Here is a 19,720-nt window from a genome sequence, read left to right on the forward strand (position 1 = left end):
AAGTAGTTAAAGCAGTGACTTACCATCTGTGTGTGGTTGGGAAAGAAGGTTTGCTCATTGAGCGGGAACTTCTCTGGACCCAGATTCTGATAGAGCTTGATCATGTGAGAGAACTGCAGAATGAAGACACAAAAACACATCAACACAAGCGTTTTTATGTTCCTGAGTGATTCATTATTATAAAGAACACAAAGTTTGTCTTCCTCATCTTCCATCAAAACTCACTCCACCTCTAAAACGACTTTGGTAACACTTTACTTGATGCCTATAATGTATTTTACTGAGATTTTACAATAAGTTCCCAATGCACTTACATTAACTAACAACAAACAATACATTTAATACAATAATTCATCATTCTTTGTTTATGTTAGTAAATAAAAATACAACTGTTCATTCTTAGGACATTTTAGCTTTTAAATAATATTAACATATAACTTTTGATCTGAATAATGTATTAGTAAAATTAACATCAACTAAGATTAATAAATGGTTTATTTCATGTTAAATAATGTAGTTAACAAATGAAACCTTGTTTTTAATGCATTAATTGTAATGCACTGTATATCTAGTCATTTTGCTTCTCTAGTAAATGCATCTTGATTTAAGACATTTGTACGGAAGAAAATCATGTTTTGCAGTGTAACATTTTGGCTTATGTCTAAAGAAAATATATTGATAATGTATGGTCTATATAGTAAATAATCTTTGTTTTTGTCTTTGGGGAAAGAATTTTTTAAAAATAATATTTAATATAAATCTAAATTGAGAACTTTTTCTGTGTAACACACTTTACAATAAGGTTCATTAATGTATTAACTAACATGAACTAACCATGAGTAATCCATTTGTTACTGTATTTGTTCATCTTTGTTAACGTTAGTTAATAAAAATACAGCTGTTCATGTTACAGTGCATTAACTAATGTTAACAAGATTTTAATAAAGTATTAGTAAATGTTGAAATTAACATTAATAAAGATTAAATGCTGTATGAGTGCGGTTCATTATTAGTTCATGTTAACTAATGTAGATAACTGCTAGTTTAATCATCTGAACGCTAGTTAACTGCTGGTTTAAGCGTCTGAACACTAGTTAACTGCTGGTTTAAGCGTCTAAACGCTAGTCAACTGCTGGTTTAATCACCTGAACACTAGTTAACTGCTGGTTTAATCATCTCAACGCTGGTTAACTGCTGGTTTAAGCGTCTGAACGCTAGTTAACTGCTGGTTTAATCACCTGAACACTAGTTAACTGCTGGTTTAAGCGTCTGAACGCTAGTTAACTGCTGGTTTAAGCGTCTGAATGCTAGTCAACTGCTGGTTTAATCACCTGAACACTAGTTAACTGCTGGTTTAAGCGTCTGAACGCTAGTTAACTGCTGGTTTAATCACCTGAACACTAGTTATATGCTGGTTTGAGCGTCTGAACGCTAGTTAACTGCTGGTTTAAGCGTCTGAACGCTAGTCAACTGCTGGTTTAATCACCTGAACACTAGTTAACTGCTGGTTTAAGCGTCTGAACGCTAGTTAACTGCTGGTTTAATCACCTGAACACTAGTTAACTGCTGGTTTAAGCGTCTGAACACTAGTTAACTGCTGGTTTAAGCGTCTGAACTCTGAACGCTAGTTAACTGCTGGTTTAAGCGTCTGAACGCTAGTCAACTGCTGGTTTAATCACCTGAACACTAGTTAACTGCTGGTTTAAGCTGAACGCTAGTTAACTGCTGGTTTAAGCATCTGAACACTAGTTAACTGCTGGTTTAATCATCTGAACACTAGTTAACTGCTGGTTTAAGCGTCTGAACACTAGTTAACTGCTGGTTTAAGCATCTGAACACTAGTTAACTGCTAGTTTAATCATCTGAACACTAGTTAACTACTGGTTTAAGCGTCTGAACACTAGTTAGCTGCTAGTTTAATAATCTGAACACTAGTTAACTGCTAGTTTAATAATCTGAACACTAGTTAACTGCTGGTTTAAGCATCTGAACACTAGTTAACTGCTAGTTTAATCATCTGAACACTAGTTAACTACTGGTTTAAGCGTCTGAACACTAGTTAGCTGCTAGTTTAATAATCTGAACACTAGTTAACTGCTAGTTTAATAATCTGAACACTAGTTAACTGATGGTTTGGAATAAGAGCGTTTGGTCTCAGCCTCCAACTCAAGTTTTTATAACAATATTTTGTCTACGTAACACAAACCTTCTGCTCAGATCAGACCTGTTTTACTCTCATTGAAGAAGTTGAAAGCTTGTGTAAAGTGTGTGTGTGTATATGTGTGTTTTTAAATAGGTCCATTTTTGTGTGTCTGCCATGTGCTCATAAAACCTGTTCCTGTGCTTCACTAACAAACTCTGGCTGTGTGACTGTTCTCTCGGTATTAACGGATAATAAACGCACCACCCAGGGTTTGCTGCAGAAGTTATAGATGGAGAAGAGCGAGTTAACGCTGGGAACGGCCCCGTAGTGCAGGCCGATCACGAGGCTCCTGAAGTCCTCGCCCGGGGTCATGCTGTAGGCGTGCTGGCGGACCAGCACAAAATCTGGCTTGAACGATCTGGAGAGAGAAAAACTAAATCAGGGATGCACAGAATCATTTAAAAGCATTTCATTCACAAGTATAAATGAGGATCACTGGAGCAAGTCTTCTAAACTAGTTAACTGTTGTCTGAACACTAGTTAACTGCTGGTTTAATCATCTGAACGCTAATTAACTGCTGGTTTAATCATCTGAACGCTAGTTAACTGCTGGTTTAATCATCTGAACGCTAGTTAACTGCTGGTTTAATCATCTGAACACCAGTTAACTGCTGGTTTAATCATCTCAACGCTAGTTAACTGCTGGTTTATGCGTTTGAATGCTAGTTAACTGCTGGTTTAAGCATCTGAACGCTAGTTAACTGCTGGTTTAAGCGTCTGAACGCTAGTTAACTGCTGGTTTAAGCGTCTGAACGCTAGTTAACTGCTGGTTTAATCATCTGAACGCTAGTTAACTGCTGGTTTAATCATCTGAACACCAGTTAACTGCTGGTTTAATCATCTCAACGCTAGTTAACTGCCGGTTTAAGCGTCTGAACGCTAGTTAACTGCCGGTTTAAGCGTCTGAACGCTAGTTAACTGCTGGTTTAAGCTTCTAAACGCTAGTTAACTGCCGGTTTAAGCGTCTGAACGCTAGTTAACTGCTGGTTTAAGAGTCTGAGCGCTAGTTAACTGCTGGTTTAAGCATCTGAAGACAAGTTAACTGCTGGTTTAACAGCGCCGTCATTATTACTGTTATCCCTTGTGCTGAAAATTGCCTTTTCCGCCTTTTAAATTGCTTATGAATCTCTCATTATGCTATACTATCACAAAATATTGGATTCAATCTTTTTGAAAGCATCTAGAAATAGAAAGAGCAGATGATGATTACAGACTGAACAGAAGCTCTTAAAAGCGCCTGTGTGTTCGAGGAACGCAGAAGAATGTGCAGCAAATGATCCGATTGAGACGAAGCGCAGCAGCTGCACCATCATATCTGTCACTGCGCGAACATGTGCTGAGAAACACACAGATAAACGCACAAAAACACCATTATGAAGATCCACGTCAGAGGCTCAGAATCCAAACATGTACATTCGGTCTGACGAGTGTGTTTCTCATCATCCTGGACACACTCTCTCCAGTCATTGAAACAGACAGCTAATTTTTTTAAAACAAGATACATTTACTTATCATTCTCAGATTTGCAAAGATTCTCTCATTGATACGCGTGTATTTTGTCTTGCTGTACTGACTTTTTCATAAACAAGTGAAAACAAGTGTATAATCTGCCAGTGCAGAAAGACAAAACACACTGATATTAAACACAAAATCTATGAAAACAAGTCTTGATATCGTATCGTCCTTATTCCAAGGATACTTCACCTTGAAAACAAGACAAAAATACTTACAGGAACTGTTTTTTTTGCATGGCAGCATCTCAGAAATGTGAGCAGAAAATGAGCCGCTTTCATTGTGTAAAATAGTTTTGGTTTGTTCACTATCCCTCAGAAATTAATACTTTAATTCATCAAGGACGCGTTCAATTGATCCAAAGCGACAGTAAAAGACATTAACAGTGTTACAAAAGATTATTTTTCAGATAAATGCTGTTCTTTTGAACTTTATATTCATCAAAGAATCCTGAGAAATAAAATGTATCACTGTTCTCAAAACTGATAATAATCATAAATGTTTCTTGATCATCAAATCATCATATTAGAGTGATTTCTGAAGGATCATGTGACACTGAAGACTGGAGTAATGATGCTGAACATTCAGCATACTGTATATTCACATAGAAAACAGATGATTTACATTATAATAATATTTCACTGTTTTTACTGTGTTTTTGAGACTGAATTACAGCACAACTATTAATAGTGGCTTTTATTAAACTAGTATAAGATGTGCGGTTAAGTGAGGCAGGTGTAAATAATCACACTGACTCCATGTGTTTGGCAGATGATGGACATCTGTGTGTGTGTGTGTGTGTGTGTGTGTGTGTGTGTGTGTGTGCGCGAGGAACTACAGACTGTAGTATGTGTTTTCATTAAGATGAGGTTTATTAATACAACGTCTCAAATCACACCTGCGGTTTATTGTTCTTCAGTGGGACACAGAGAGAGACTTTAATCACACACACCTGATATTACATCAGTCGAACACTACCAGGCAAACGCTCTGGATCGGTCAGTTTAATGGTTTTAAAAGAAGTCTCTTCTGCTCACCAAGGCTGCGTTTATTCGATTAAAAATACAAAAAACTACAGTAAAACAGTGAAATATTATTATAATGTAAATCAGCTGTTCTCTATGTGAATATATAGTAAAGTGTAATTTATTCCTGTGATCAAAGCTGAATGTTCAGCATCATTACTCCAGTCTTCAGTGTCACATGATCCTCCAGAAATCACTCTAATATGAGGATCTGATGATCAAGAAACATTTATGATTATTATCAGTGTTGAAAACAGTTTTATTTCAGGATTCTTTGATGAATAGAAAGTTCTAGTTTTATTTTTTGGGGGAAATAAATAAAAGAAATCAATACTTTTATTCATCAAGGATGAATTAAATTAATCCAAATTTACGGAAAAGACATTTATAATGTTACAAAAGATTCTATTTCAGATAAATGCTGTTCTTTTGAACTTTCTATTCATCAAAGAATCCTGAAATAAAAATGTAAATAACTGTTTTAACATTGATAATAATAATTAATGTTTTTTTAAGCATCAGATCATCATATTAGAATATGAAGCTGAATCATATTGACATTGATTAATGATGCTGAAAATTCAGCTTTGATCACAGGAATAAATTACATTTTAAAATATATTTAACAATATTACTGTTTTTATTTCCAATATAATAAATGCAGCCTTGGCGAGCAGAAGAGACTTCTTTTAAAAACATTAAAAATCTCACCGATCCAGAGCGTTTGACTGGTAGTGTGTTATATAGGAGGAAACTGCATACCTGACGACTTTGGTTCCTCCTCGGTTGACCTGCATGTCCACCGTACAGCCCGAGTTCACGTACGACGCCAGATTGAGCTCAGAAAACTCGGCCTGAAACACACACCACAGGCTTTGAGAGTTAAATATGACAAAACCTACACCTATTCTGAGTTGGTCACATGACGCGCGTTACCCATCAGCCCTCATTAAACTCAAGAAACGTGATCAGCGAGACACAGAATCACACTGAGCTGAAGAAACAGAGAAAAATACGTAAAATAATGAGTGTTTTCAAACAGGTTTCCATTGGTCAGTCAAACAGATTGCCCCGCCCCCAAACTCACCCTATTGGTCAGAAATCCAGCGGTTTAATCACAACTATAAATCAGCTTTTTGAAGGCACCGAATCACAGATATGAGATTTCTAGTCTATAAACACAAAATCTAATATTTTGATGCCGTAAACCAGCGTCACACATTAACTTTATTAATATTTCTTTATATTTATATTTTTTGCACCATATAAAACACCAAAATAATAGAAATCAAACAGTTAGTTATAAAATTAACATCAAATATAGAAGGTCCAAAATTTGGGATTGGTAAGATTATGCATTTATTTGATAAAAAAATACTGAATAAAACAGTGAAATATTATTATAATGTAAAACAGCTGTTTTCTATAATAAAGTGTAATTTATTCCTTTCATGCATTTTAAACTGTGATGCACTGATTTTTTTCAGGATTCTTTGATCAATTAAAAGTTCAAAAGAACAGCATTTATTTGAAACAGAATCTTCTGTAACATTATAAATGACCCAATTGATTAATTTAATGTATTAATTTCTTAAAAAAACACAAAAAAACCCCTGAGTTATAATAAACGACTTAACCCGCGCAATACGCTCTCGTATTCAAGGACGTGGACGTCACACTCACACACTCACACACACACACACACACACACACACACACACACACACACACACACACACACACACACACACACACTCACACGAAGGTCAAACAGCAGTTAGAGGACACACACATAAGTCACTCCTATTGGTCGGCTGGCATGAAGGCACTCGATTGGCCGAGAGCACGGGAGGCGTGCCAGACTGGGTTGCCATGGTTACGGTCTCGCATTCAGGCTTCTCTTGCTGGGAGAGAAAAACGGGAGAAAGTCCAAGAGACAAACGCTAGATCTCTGTTTTCTTCCCGCTGACATCTGCGCTCATCCAAACACACACTCGTTAACCCTAATGAAGAGTTTACACTCGTTAACCCTAATGAAGAGTTTATCACTGCGATCTGATGAGAAGAATTAAGTGAACTGCAACACAGGTGATGCATTCTGGGAAATTAAGTGTTTTTGTGCTGTATTAAAAAATATTTTACATATCTAATAGATCCCTCTCTCAAAAAACATGAAAAACAGGATTTTCTCCTTAATGTTTTTGAACTTTCTATTCATCAAAGAATCCTGAAAAATAAAATGTATCAGTTTCCACAAAAATCTGAGCTGTTTTCATCATTGATAATAATCATAAATGTCTCTTGAGCATCAAATCATCATATTAGAATGATTTCTGAAGGATCATGTGACACTGAAGACACTTTACTGTATATGCACATAGAAAACATCTGATTTACATTATAATAATATTTCACTGCTTTTACTGTATTTTTGATCAAATAAACGCAGCCGTGGAGAGCAGAAGAGACTCTTTCAGAAACACATTATAAAAAAGTCATCATATTCTCTCTCTCTCTCACACACACACACACACACACACACACACACACACACACACACACACACACACACACACTCACACACACACAGTCCACAGTGCTTTCCAAGTCTGCGCTGGCGTCATGATCCATCTGGAATCCTGGCAGGTATTTTTGGAGCCGAAGCTAATGGGTGTCATTAGGGTGAAGAATGCAAGGTGCCTTTCACCCGACCACATGACCAGAGCTCACACACTCACACACACACACACACACACACACACACACACACACAGACACACACACACACACACACACACACACACACACACACACACACACACACAGACACACACACACACACACACACACACAGACACACACACACACACACAGGACAAAATAATCTCAACATCTTCATAATATCTGCACAAACAGAGTCTCAGTGGTGAAATGAGATGTAAACAGCCAGATAAACAAGCTATTTTAGTTTATATGTCAAGTAATGAAAATATTTTGAATGGATTGAGTTTTAGCTATACGATAATACTAGTTAATACTAAAAAAAATAGTTAATTTACGATAGTAACTCTACTTTGAAGTCATGAAGAACACGAGTAACGTTTGAACAGAAGGGCCACGAGGACAAACATCTGGAGCGTCGGACTGGATCCAGATGTGCGGAGCTCGGCTGAGGACGAGCAGATGTCGGAGAACATCACAGCACTGTGAGCGCCGGCCCGGAGGAGCACAGAGCTTCTGTTGTGGAGCAGCAGATAAACCTCAGCCTTATCTGCAGATAAACTCGCCTGAACTCAGGCTCTGTTTACATCTGAAGCTGCGGAGCTAAAGGGAACCGATTATGCCCCTTTTCACAAGATGTAAAACAAGTCTCTGATGTCCTCAGAGCGTTTAGTGAAGTTTGAGCTGAAAATACCCCACAGATCATATTTTATAGCATGTTAAAACTGCCACTTTTTGAGGGTGAGCAAAAACACGCCGTTTTTGTGTCTTTAAATGCAAATGAGCTGCTGCTGCTCCCCGCCCCCTTTCAAGAAGAGGGCGGGGCTTCAAGAGCTCCTGCCACACACAAACAGGACAATCTCGCGCACTGAAATGTCAGCGGTCGCAATTACAAATTCGACAAAGTCGACTAACAGCAGATGGAGATTATGAATCGGCGATCTACTGATATTCCTGCGCTTCCCGGATGTTCAAATGTTGAATTTTATGTCGAATTTGAACCACTGAATTTGTGGAAGCGATTCTATAAAGCGAAATGAAATGGACCGAAAATGGCCTGTCAAATATTATAGGCTGTATTTTTTTAAACGGAATGAACATTTTGAAAGTGAAATCTGAAAGGTGAAAATGGATTATTGAATTTTTAATAATGAAAATGTGTGTGAAATGTTTTGAATTGAAATATTCACAGCTTAAATGTATGACCATGTTGAATTTCAGCCCATTCAAATGCAGATTTTTTTCAATTAGTGCAATTCAACAAGCTTTTTTGTTTCAAAAACATCTGCCATTATTTTACTTCCATAGTGTGTGTGTACAGCACACTCGGGGGCGGGGCTATGCTAATACAGCAGTGTCCGTCAACAGTTGTGGGCGGGGCTTGTGCAAAAGTGACATCACTGTACAGAATCTGCGAACGGCTCGTTCTGAGTGCGTATGAATTATGGGTGTGGATTTTTCTCACTATAGGGTGGTTGTGTACACACACTGCTAACACACATTAATGCTCTAACACCATGTAAAAGGGAATTTTGCATAATAGGTGCCCTTTAAACCGCATAAAGCATTTGCGCTGTTGTAACTGAGCTCCTGGAATGTGGCTCTTTCCCCTCCATCATAAACGAGTGTGTGTCTCGAGCGTCAGACGAAACACCAGTGTTTCCTCTATGTTGATTAGTTAATGGCGGCCCGCCACGGCAAAATTTTTGCCGCCACGGTAACGTTAGGGCTCTACAGTGCGACCATTTCACTCGCATTTGCGCCTAAATATGTCTGTGTGCGATCATGAAAAGATATTTAGGCGCACTTGTGCGACTGACCCGATCGAAGATTTTTTTTTGGCAGCCGCCAAAGCGGTTTTTTCGTCCCGCCAAAGTCTTATTTGACCGGTGTGTAATGTAGATAAACTGCTGCGCTTGTGACAGCTGGGCGCATGTTTAAAAGAACGAGAGAGCGAGAGCGAGAGCGCGCGCCCTCTGGTCGCGTGTGCGCGAGCACTCTCTTTGCGAAGCAAGGTTCCACGTTTTAATGAATGGTTAAACGACTGATCTTTCCAACACTGAACTCACGAGACGTCTGAATCGGTGTATAACAGATCGGTAACACTTTACAATAAGGTTCCATTTATTAAACTCTAGTTATAACTACATTAGTTAACATTAACTTTTAATAAACTGCACTTCTACAGAATGTATTAATCTTTGCTAATGTTCATTTCAACATTTAATAGCCTACATTATTGAAATCAAAAGTTGTATTTGTTAACATTTAGTTAATGCACTGTGAACTAACATGAACAAACAATAAACAGCTGTATTTTTATTAAGAATAATAAAGATGAATACATTCAGTAACATGTATTGCTCATGGTTCATGTTAGTAATAAACTAATGTTAAATCAAACCATATTGTAAAGGGTTTAAAAAAAATCATTTACAGAACAAATAAGAACGTAAGGTGTGCTTACCCCCTTTAGTACAGCCTATATGGTTAGCAAGATTTAGCCTTAATAAACTACAGCATTTACAACTGAATGGTAGCCTATTCAATTGTAGATGGTAGAAAATAAGACTATTAGTTAAAATAAACTTTTTAATGCTACTTTTTCTCCCTGCTTTTTTATATTGATATGATTATATACCAAAATAATCTATAAAAGAAGGATTTTATCTTACAAAGCTATGAAATCCAGAGGTAAAATCACAGCTTTTTTTTTTTTTTTTTTTAAAGTGTTGGCCACCGAAGACCATTTTTGACCCAGGTAAAACCCTGCAGGGCCAACAATGTTTGTGTGCGGACATTCACACTTCAAGCAAGAATCGCTAGTGAGGCACGAAATGTATGAATTTAGTTTTTTTTTTTTTTTTTATGCAATTTATTTATGACAGCCAGTGTAATTGTTTTTCTAAAACTGAAAATATTTAATGTTCATAAGGTAAACTTTTGTCACACAATGTGGCACAGTAATATTGTGCCGTTAAAGGAAAAAAAACACAAGTGCTCCTAATAAAACAAGTTACCATAAAGCCCGGGCTGTACGAAAGCCGTCTATCAGCAGTGATTGTTAAAGTGTATGTCGGAGAATCGCGCGGTTGTTCGGACAGACCTGCCCCCACTGCTAAAAAAAATCCTAAAGGAAACACTGAACACAGTAAACGCTGTCGTGTTGTAGCGTTCGGGAACACACTCGTGTCGTGTGTGTGAGACGCTTCTGGAGGGAATTACACCAGGATCACACACTTTGATTACGTCGATATAATTAATTGTAAATAAGGGTTTGCAGAGGCCTTCTGGTCCTGTAAGCGCCGGGGTCGTGTGTGTGAGATGCAGACGGGGTGTGTGTTGCTGAACAGCAGCAGTTCCTCAGTCAACAACGGTTCACAGATGTGCGGTGCAGATGTTGTCGGCGTGTCACGTGAACATCTGGAGCTGGTTTCAGGCTCACCTGCTCCACACGGATCTCGTACTCTCCGTTCAGCTTCCTTCCCCTGAAGTACTTCGCCCTGGAAAACATGAGCAATGTCTCAGTAAACACTCAAACACGGTGATCTCCAGCCTCAAAACACTGGAGCATTACAGCTAATCCTCATAGAGTTATTATTATTTATAGTAGTATTGTATTTATAAATTATTATTTATTGATGTTATTATCATTTATTATATTCTATTAATAAATTACAATTTATTTAATTATTATTTTATATGTATATTTATTATTATTTAAATTATTTTATTTGTTCATTTTGTTTTTATTATTAATATTATTATTATTATTATTAATTTCATTTGAAAGCTATTATTTATTGATGTTATTATAATTTAATATTTATTATTAATGATAATGTCATTATTTTAATATTATCTTTATAATTTATTATTTAATTATTATTTATTTATTGTTATTTAAATTATTTTAAATTATTTATTTTATTTTGTTATTATTATTATTATTATATTTTATTGATAAATATGTTTTAATTTATTTTATTAGATTTTATTCATTTTTGCATGACTTTTTTAGATTTCATTATTAATTTCCATGACTTTTTAGATTGTATTTTTAATTTAATTTATTTGATTAAAGTATTTTTGTTATTTTGTTATAATATTATTATTAATTATATTCAATTTTGCTATTATTTATTTTAGTGAAATTTTTATGATTATAATAATATTCATTAAATTCAATTTATAAATTATTATTATTATTTATTTTATTATTGTTTATTAATATTAATAATATTATTATAAATTCTTTATTCTACTTACATTTTCATTATCTATATTATTCCTTATATTTTATTTATTATACATTTATTTTGCTATTATTATTTATTTATTAATTATTTATTAGTATCAGCCTGTCAGAAGTAGAAACTCAGAGGGATTCTGAGAGAGAAAGAGAGTTATTTTGCTATTATTTATTTTAGTATAATTTTATTATGTATTTTTGTTATAATATTATTCATTAAATTCAATTTAGAGACAGGCGCTGTGACAGAAGCTGTGTTTGTGTCCTCACTCCGATCATCAGCGCTGGGAACGAGTCCGAGTCTCCCAGACTCTCTCTGACTGCACTCAGGAATGCCCACACACACACACACACACACACACACACACACACACACACACAGATCTTCATGAGAGTGTCGGAGACGATGAGTTTCCCAGACATCAACGTCTGACTCAGTGTATCTCTATATGACGCCTCACATTAACTCACAGGCCGGCTCTGATTGCATGAAGAGAAGTGTTTGTGTGTGTGTGTGTGTGTGTGTGTGTGTGTGTGTTTCTCTAGCGCCACCTGCTGGTCTGTGATGGACCCTCACTCCCTCTAGTGGTGAAACACAGTCAGTGCTTCGGCTGCTCCCACAGAACCGCTTTACAAATATAGATTCTATTCAAATTCGAATCAAATTCATTTTAATCTAAGTTTAAATCCAAGTTTCATAATACGCATGTTCTTCAGGGTTCAATAATGTATTTATATGACTTTTCCACTTGTTTGTTATTACGGAATAGAGTTTTTAAACTCACAAAAGGCAATTTCTCAGCTGTTTCAACTCAATCAAATATTTCAGAGCTTGGCATAACTCGAATAAAATGTATATTTGCTGTAGAAATTTCCATGACTTTTTATTTTATTTTATATTTTAATTTCCATGACTTTTCAGATTTTTTTTTATTTATGTGACTTTTTTAAATTAATTAATTTCCATGACTCTTTTAGATCATGATGTCATTATTCATTTCAATCACTTTTAAATATTTTATTAATTTCTGTGATTTTTTCAGATTCTATTTTTAATTTCCATATTTTCCTTTATTCTTTTCTATGACTTTTTCAGATTTTGTTAATTTCCATGATTTCTTTTTTAGTTTGATTAATTTCTATGATTTAAAAAAAAAAACTTTTTTATTTTTTAATTTATTTTTTATTTCCATGACTTTTTCAGATTTAATTAATTTCTATGATTTATGTAATTATATTAATTTCCATAATTATAAAAAATTGTATTACTTTCTATGACATTTTCAGATTTTATTAAATTCTATGATCTTTTAATTTAATTAATTTTCATGATTTGTTTTTACATTTTTATTAATTCCCATGACTTTTTCTGATTTTATTATTATGTTCCATGAATTGTGACATTTTTTATTAATTCTTGTGTATTGGATTATTACTTTTCATGACTTTGTAAAATTGTATTAATTTCCATTCCGTTGTAAGATTTTTACCTTTTTAAAATATTTTAAAGCCCTCTAGTGTGCTTGGGCTGGTCTGCGTTCAGCCCGACAGAACGCTGCACAACGTTCTTTAAACAGAGACGGTGATGCGTTGAACACACTGTTCTGATGACGCAAGAGTTGCAACTATGGCAGCTGAGAAGGCCATTCTTTATGTTCTTTGTGAAGAATTTTCTGAGCCTGATGAAGTCGGTATAAATATGTGTTTAATACTATATAATATGCCCGATGTTACAGTTACTGCACTTGCCGCCCAGAACACAAGAGAACATCCCAGTCGAGTGAAGGGATTGCTGAAACTGAAGCACATCTTCCCTAACTCAGACTAAAACACATCTATTTAGCCTCACATACTGACTTTATTTGTAGTTCATACTGTCTTAATACCCTGTATTTTCTTTCTCATTTTTAGGAAAAGCACTTAATTACCATTGTTTATTTCTATACCAAATGTCATACACTTGCAATGAAGCTAAAAATATAAACAACTACATCATTATGTTGATATCCTATATTTTTACAATAAAACTTACGACAGACATGTCTTCTAATATCCTCAGTTGTTGCGTATACCGAGCTGCATCGAACACATTTGTAAATTACTTTCCTTGAACCCATTGTGCGAGTTCACTTTAATACCGCGTGCTTTATATGCATGTTGCTGCTGATTGGACTGCAGTTCTGACACACCCACCAAACAAGAGAAAACGTATCTCAAACCCCGTTGCACACCGTTTTGAACTTGAACGTGCCCCTGGTAAACAGAGCTGATGTGGTCACGTGACCCGTGTGTGGTCACGTGACCCGTGTCTCTCACCAGTCAGTGTGCGGGTCGTCAATGACCAGCAGAACTCTGGATTAGCAGGAGGAGCGTCTGCGTGTGCGGAGGCTTTTTGACTTTTTCTGAGTTTATTAATATCCATGATTTTTATTTTATTTTATGAATTTCCATCATTTTTTATTTTATTTTATTAATTTCCATGATTTATTTTTATTAATTTCCATGACTTTTTTCAGATTTTAATAATATTCATGATTTCTATGTTTATTTTATTAATTTCCATGACTTTTTCTGATTTTATTAACATCCATGATGTATTTTTATTAATTTCCATGACTTTTTCTGATTTTATTAATATCCATGATTTTTTTTAAATAAATTTCCATGACTTTTTTCAGATTTTATTCATATTTATGATTTCTATTTTTATTTTATTAATTTCCATGACTTTTTTCAGATTTTATTAATATTCATGATTTCTATTTTTATTTTATTAATTTCCATGACTTTTTTCAGATTTTATTAATATTCATGATCTCTATTTTTATTTTATTAATTTCAAGACTTTTTCTGATTTTATTCATTTCCATGATTTTTTTTAATTAATTTTTTTTATGAATTTCCATGATTTCTTCATATTTTGTATTAATGTAGTCTCTCACCAGTCAGTGTGCGGGTCGTCGATGACCAGCAGGACTCTGGGTTTGCGTACGCTAGGCTTAGCAGGAGCGGCGGAGGCTTTAGCCTGAACAGCGCTGGCGATCTGAGCCGTCTTCACCACGCTGGAGAAGGAGCTGAGGAACCCCGGGGTCACCGGGGTCGGGGTCGCCGGGGTCGGGGTCGCCGGGGTCACCGGGGTCAGAGGTCGGCGCTCAGTGGCCGGTGACGCTGGAGAGCTGCTGGAGCTGCTGGATCGCTCCGTCATGTAGCCGTTGGGCAGGTTAGCCACGAAGCTGCTGTCCGACAGACGCCTGCGCAGGTAATTCATGCTGAAGCTGCTGGGTAATCTGAGAAACACACACACACACACACACACAGATCATTAAACACAAGTCATTAGATTAACGAGTCTGACTGCAGGGATCAACAACACACACGACTTCACTGATCACAGTCTGAAACTGAATTCAACTCTCAGGACATTTCACACTTTCAATATGAAACTAACTCTCAGCTCTCAGATTCTGCCAATTATATTATTATTAATATTATGATTCTCTCGTGCCGTTACAGAGTCGAGCTAAAAATACTGCAGGGACTTCATCATCTCACACTCACTCACTCACTCACTCACTCACTCACTCACTCACTCACTCACTCACACACTCACTCACTCACTCACTCACTCACTCACTCACTCACTCACACACACACTCACTCACTCACTCACTCAAACACTCACTCACTCACTCACTCACTCACACACTCACTCACTCACTCACTCACACACTCACTCACTCACACACTCACTCACTCACTCACTCACACACACACTCACTCACTCACTCACTCACTCACTCACACACACACTCACTCACTCACTCACTCACTCACTCACTCACTCACACACTCACTCACTCACACACTCACTCACTCACTCACTCACTCACACACACACACACACACACACACACACACACACACACTCACTCACTCACTCACTCACACACACACACACACACACTCACACACACACACTCACACACACACACACACACACACACACACACACACACACTCACTCACTCGCACGCACGCACGCACACACACTCACTCACTCATTCACTCACTCACTCACACACACACTCACTCACTCACTCACTCACTCAAACACATTTACTCACTCGCTCACTCAACCGCTCACACTCACTCACTCACTCACTCACACACTCACTCACTCACTCACTCACTCACTCACACACTCACTCACTCACTCACTCACTCACTCACTCACTCACTCACTCACTCACTCACTCACACACACACACACACACACACACACACACACACACACACTCACTCACTCACTCACTCACTCACACACACACACACACACTCACACACACACACTCACACACACACACACACACACACACACACTCACTCACTCACTCACTCACACGCACGCACGCACACACACTCACTCATTCACTCACTCACGCACGCACGCACGCACGCACACACACTCACACACACAACACTCACTCACACACACACTCACTCACTCACTCACTCACTCAAACACATTTACTCACTCGCTCACTCAACCGCTCACACTCACTCACTCACTCACACACACACTCACTCACTCACTCACTCAAACACATTTACTCACTCGCTCACTCAACCGCTCACACTCACTCACTCACTCACTCACTCACACACTCTCACACACACACTCACTCACTCACTCACTCACTCACACACTCTCACACTCTCACACACTCACTCACTCACTCACACACTCTCACACACTCACTCACTCACTCGCTCACTCAACCGCTCACACTCACTCACTCACTCACTCACTCACTCACTCACTCACTCACTCACTCAAACACATTTACTCACATACTCAAACATGTTTACTCACTCAACCGCTCACACTCACTCACTCACTCACTCACACACTCACTCACTCACTCACTCACTCACTCACTCACACACTCACTCACTCACTCACTCACTCACTCACTCACTCACTCACACACTCACTCACTCACTCACTCACTCACTCACTCACTCACTCACACACACACTCACTCACTCACTCACTCAAACACTCACTCACTCACTCACTCACTCACACACTCACTCACTCACTCACTCACACACTCACTCACTCACACACTCACTCACTCACTCACTCACACACACACTCACTCACTCACTCACTCACTCACTCACACACACACTCACTCACTCACTCACTCACTCACTCACTCACACACTCACTCACTCACACACTCACTCACTCACTCACTCACTCACACACACACACACACACACACACACACACACACACTCACTCACTCACTCACTCACACACACACACACACACACTCACACACACACACTCACACACACACACACACACACACACACACACACACTCACTCACTCGCACGCACGCACGCACACACACTCACTCACTCATTCACTCACTCACGCACGCACGCACGCACGCACGCACACTCACACACACAACACTCACTCACACACACACTCACTCACTCACTCACTCACTCAAACACATTTACTCACTCGCTCACTCAACCGCTCACACTCACTCACTCACTCACTCACACACTCACTCACTCACTCACTCACTCACACACTCACTCACTCACTCACTCACTCACTCACTCACTCACTCACTCACTCACTCACTCACTCACTCACACACACACACACACACACACACACACACACACACACTCACTCACTCACTCACTCACTCACACACACACACACACACTCACACACACACACTCACACACACACACACACACACACACACACTCACTCACTCACTCACTCACACGCACGCACGCACACACACTCACTCATTCACTCACTCACGCACGCACGCACGCACGCACACACACTCACACACACAACACTCACTCACACACACACTCACTCACTCACTCACTCACTCAAACACATTTACTCACTCGCTCACTCAACCGCTCACACTCACTCACTCACTCACACACACACTCACTCACTCACTCACTCAAACACATTTACTCACTCGCTCACTCAACCGCTCACACTCACTCACTCACTCACTCACTCACTCACACACTCTCACACACTCACTCACTCACTCACTCACTCACACACTCTCACACTCTCACACACTCACTCACTCACTCACACACTCTCACACACTCACTCACTCACTCGCTCACTCAACCGCTCACACTCACTCACTCACTCACTCACTCACTCACTCACTCACATACATACTCAAACACATTTACTCACATACTCAAACATGTTTACTCACTCAACCGCTCACACTCACTCACTCACTCACTCACTCACACACTCACTCACTCACTCACTCACTCACTCACACTCACTCACTCACTCACTCACTCAATTCAATTCAATTCAAAATGAGCTTTATTAGCATGACTGTGTAACACAATGTTGCCAAAGCATCAACATATTATATATAAATAATAAAACAAATAAAACATATATGTATAGATCATGTCATATGTAGCATAGTAAATATAAATAAATAGATAAATAAACACAATCTATCCTAATAAATGAATAAATACAGTGGGTCTCTCTAGAGAATTAGCTGACTCTGGCGTTGTGAATAGCTAACACATATTTAGCCGCGAGTGCAGCTGTACTATCATCTTCTCCCAGTAAGAAGAACATTTTCTCAGTGTCACTCAGTTCAAAGAATGATGGAATCAAGATTTCAAATCTGGGCAGAAAGGTTTCTCTTATACTGGAGTATTTAGAGCAGAAGAGCAGAAAGTGTTCCTCATCCTCGATGTGCTGTAGGTCACAGTGTCTACAGATCCTCTGCTCTCTCTCTGTCCATGTTAGTCTATGTCTTCCTCTCTCTATCTCTAGATCATGGTCACTTAATCTGTATTTGGAGAGGATTTGTCTTTCTTTAAAATGTTTAATAAATAGATAACTGGCCAATTTAGTGGTTCTATTGAGGGTCGAGTAACATTGGAGTTTATTCTGGAGGGCAAAATGTGCTTTTAGTGATTCATCATGGGTGTCTTTTAGATGTTTGTGGATTTCTTTAATGATATGTTTGGGGTTGATGGGGAGTATAGTCTGATGGACGAGTTGGAGAGCGAGTGTGTTCAGAGGATGAGGTTCTGCTGAGGTTTCATTGGCGAGGAGGGCTTTATATTGCACTGACTCTGGGTCAGACTGATGGAGATGATGCCAGAACTGAACACATCTCCTCTGGATCTCGATGTTCAGCGGGTACAGGCCCAGCTCAGCCCTGCAGGCGGCAGTGGACGTGTTTCTGTGAACCCCGAGAATATTTTTGCCAATTTCCAATTGTAATTTTTCTACTGATGTTTTATCCCAATTTTTACAATTTAGTACTGGTCCCCAAATTTCACATCCATATAAAATTATTGGTTTTATTATTGAATTATATAATTTTATCCAGGTTTTAATGGGTAATTTTAAGTGTCCACATCGTGACTTTATAGCATAGAAAGCCCTCCGAGCCTTTTCACCGAGTGTTTTCACAGCCAGACCGAAGCGTCCCGAAGCGCTGATGTCGATGCCCAGATATCTGTAGCTAGAGCTGTGCTGCAGAACATGGCCTTTATACAGGAACTGGTGTTTGTGTGCCTGAGATCGGGCTTTCTTCTGGAACACCATGACTCTGGTTTTGTCCAGATTGACTGTCAGGGCCCAGTCGTGACAGTATTGTTCCAGCAGGGCCAGGCTCTGCTGAAGGCCCTCAGGTGTGCGGGACAGCAGGACCAGGTCATCCGCGTACAGCAGACATCTGACCTCTGACCCCTGTAGAGTGAGGCCGGGCGCAGTAGAGCTCTCCAGCGCTGATGCCAGATCATTGATGTAGATGTTGAATAGAGTCGGGCTCAGACTGCAGCCCTGCCTCACTCACTCACTCACTCACTCACTCTCACACACTCACTCACTCACTCACTCACACTCACTCACTCAATCACTCACTCACTCAACCGCTCACACTCA

The 19,720-nt window shown here is 38.4% G+C and overlaps 1 protein-coding gene across 1 annotated transcript in view; it reads right to left on the reverse strand.

Annotated features, from left to right (window-relative positions):
* The window catches only part of syn3 (synapsin III), a 67,260-nt gene that overhangs the window by 41,746 nt on the left and 5,794 nt on the right, over positions 1 to 19,720 (reverse strand). Inside the window, exons 2-6 of the mRNA XM_079870160.1 lie at positions 14,656 to 15,000; positions 10,907 to 10,964; positions 5,503 to 5,594; positions 2,405 to 2,561; positions 24 to 113 (exon numbers count right to left, since the gene is read on the reverse strand). Of these exons, the coding sequence (XP_079726286.1) occupies positions 24 to 113; positions 2,405 to 2,561; positions 5,503 to 5,594; positions 10,907 to 10,964; positions 14,656 to 14,981 (723 nt within the window). The 5' untranslated portion in view covers positions 14,982 to 15,000. The remainder of the gene's footprint in view (positions 1 to 23; positions 114 to 2,404; positions 2,562 to 5,502; positions 5,595 to 10,906; positions 10,965 to 14,655; positions 15,001 to 19,720) is intronic.

Source organism: Squalius cephalus, assembly GCF_949319135.1.
Source record: "Squalius cephalus genome assembly, chromosome: 4".
Lineage (NCBI taxonomy): Eukaryota > Metazoa > Chordata > Actinopteri > Cypriniformes > Leuciscidae > Squalius > Squalius cephalus.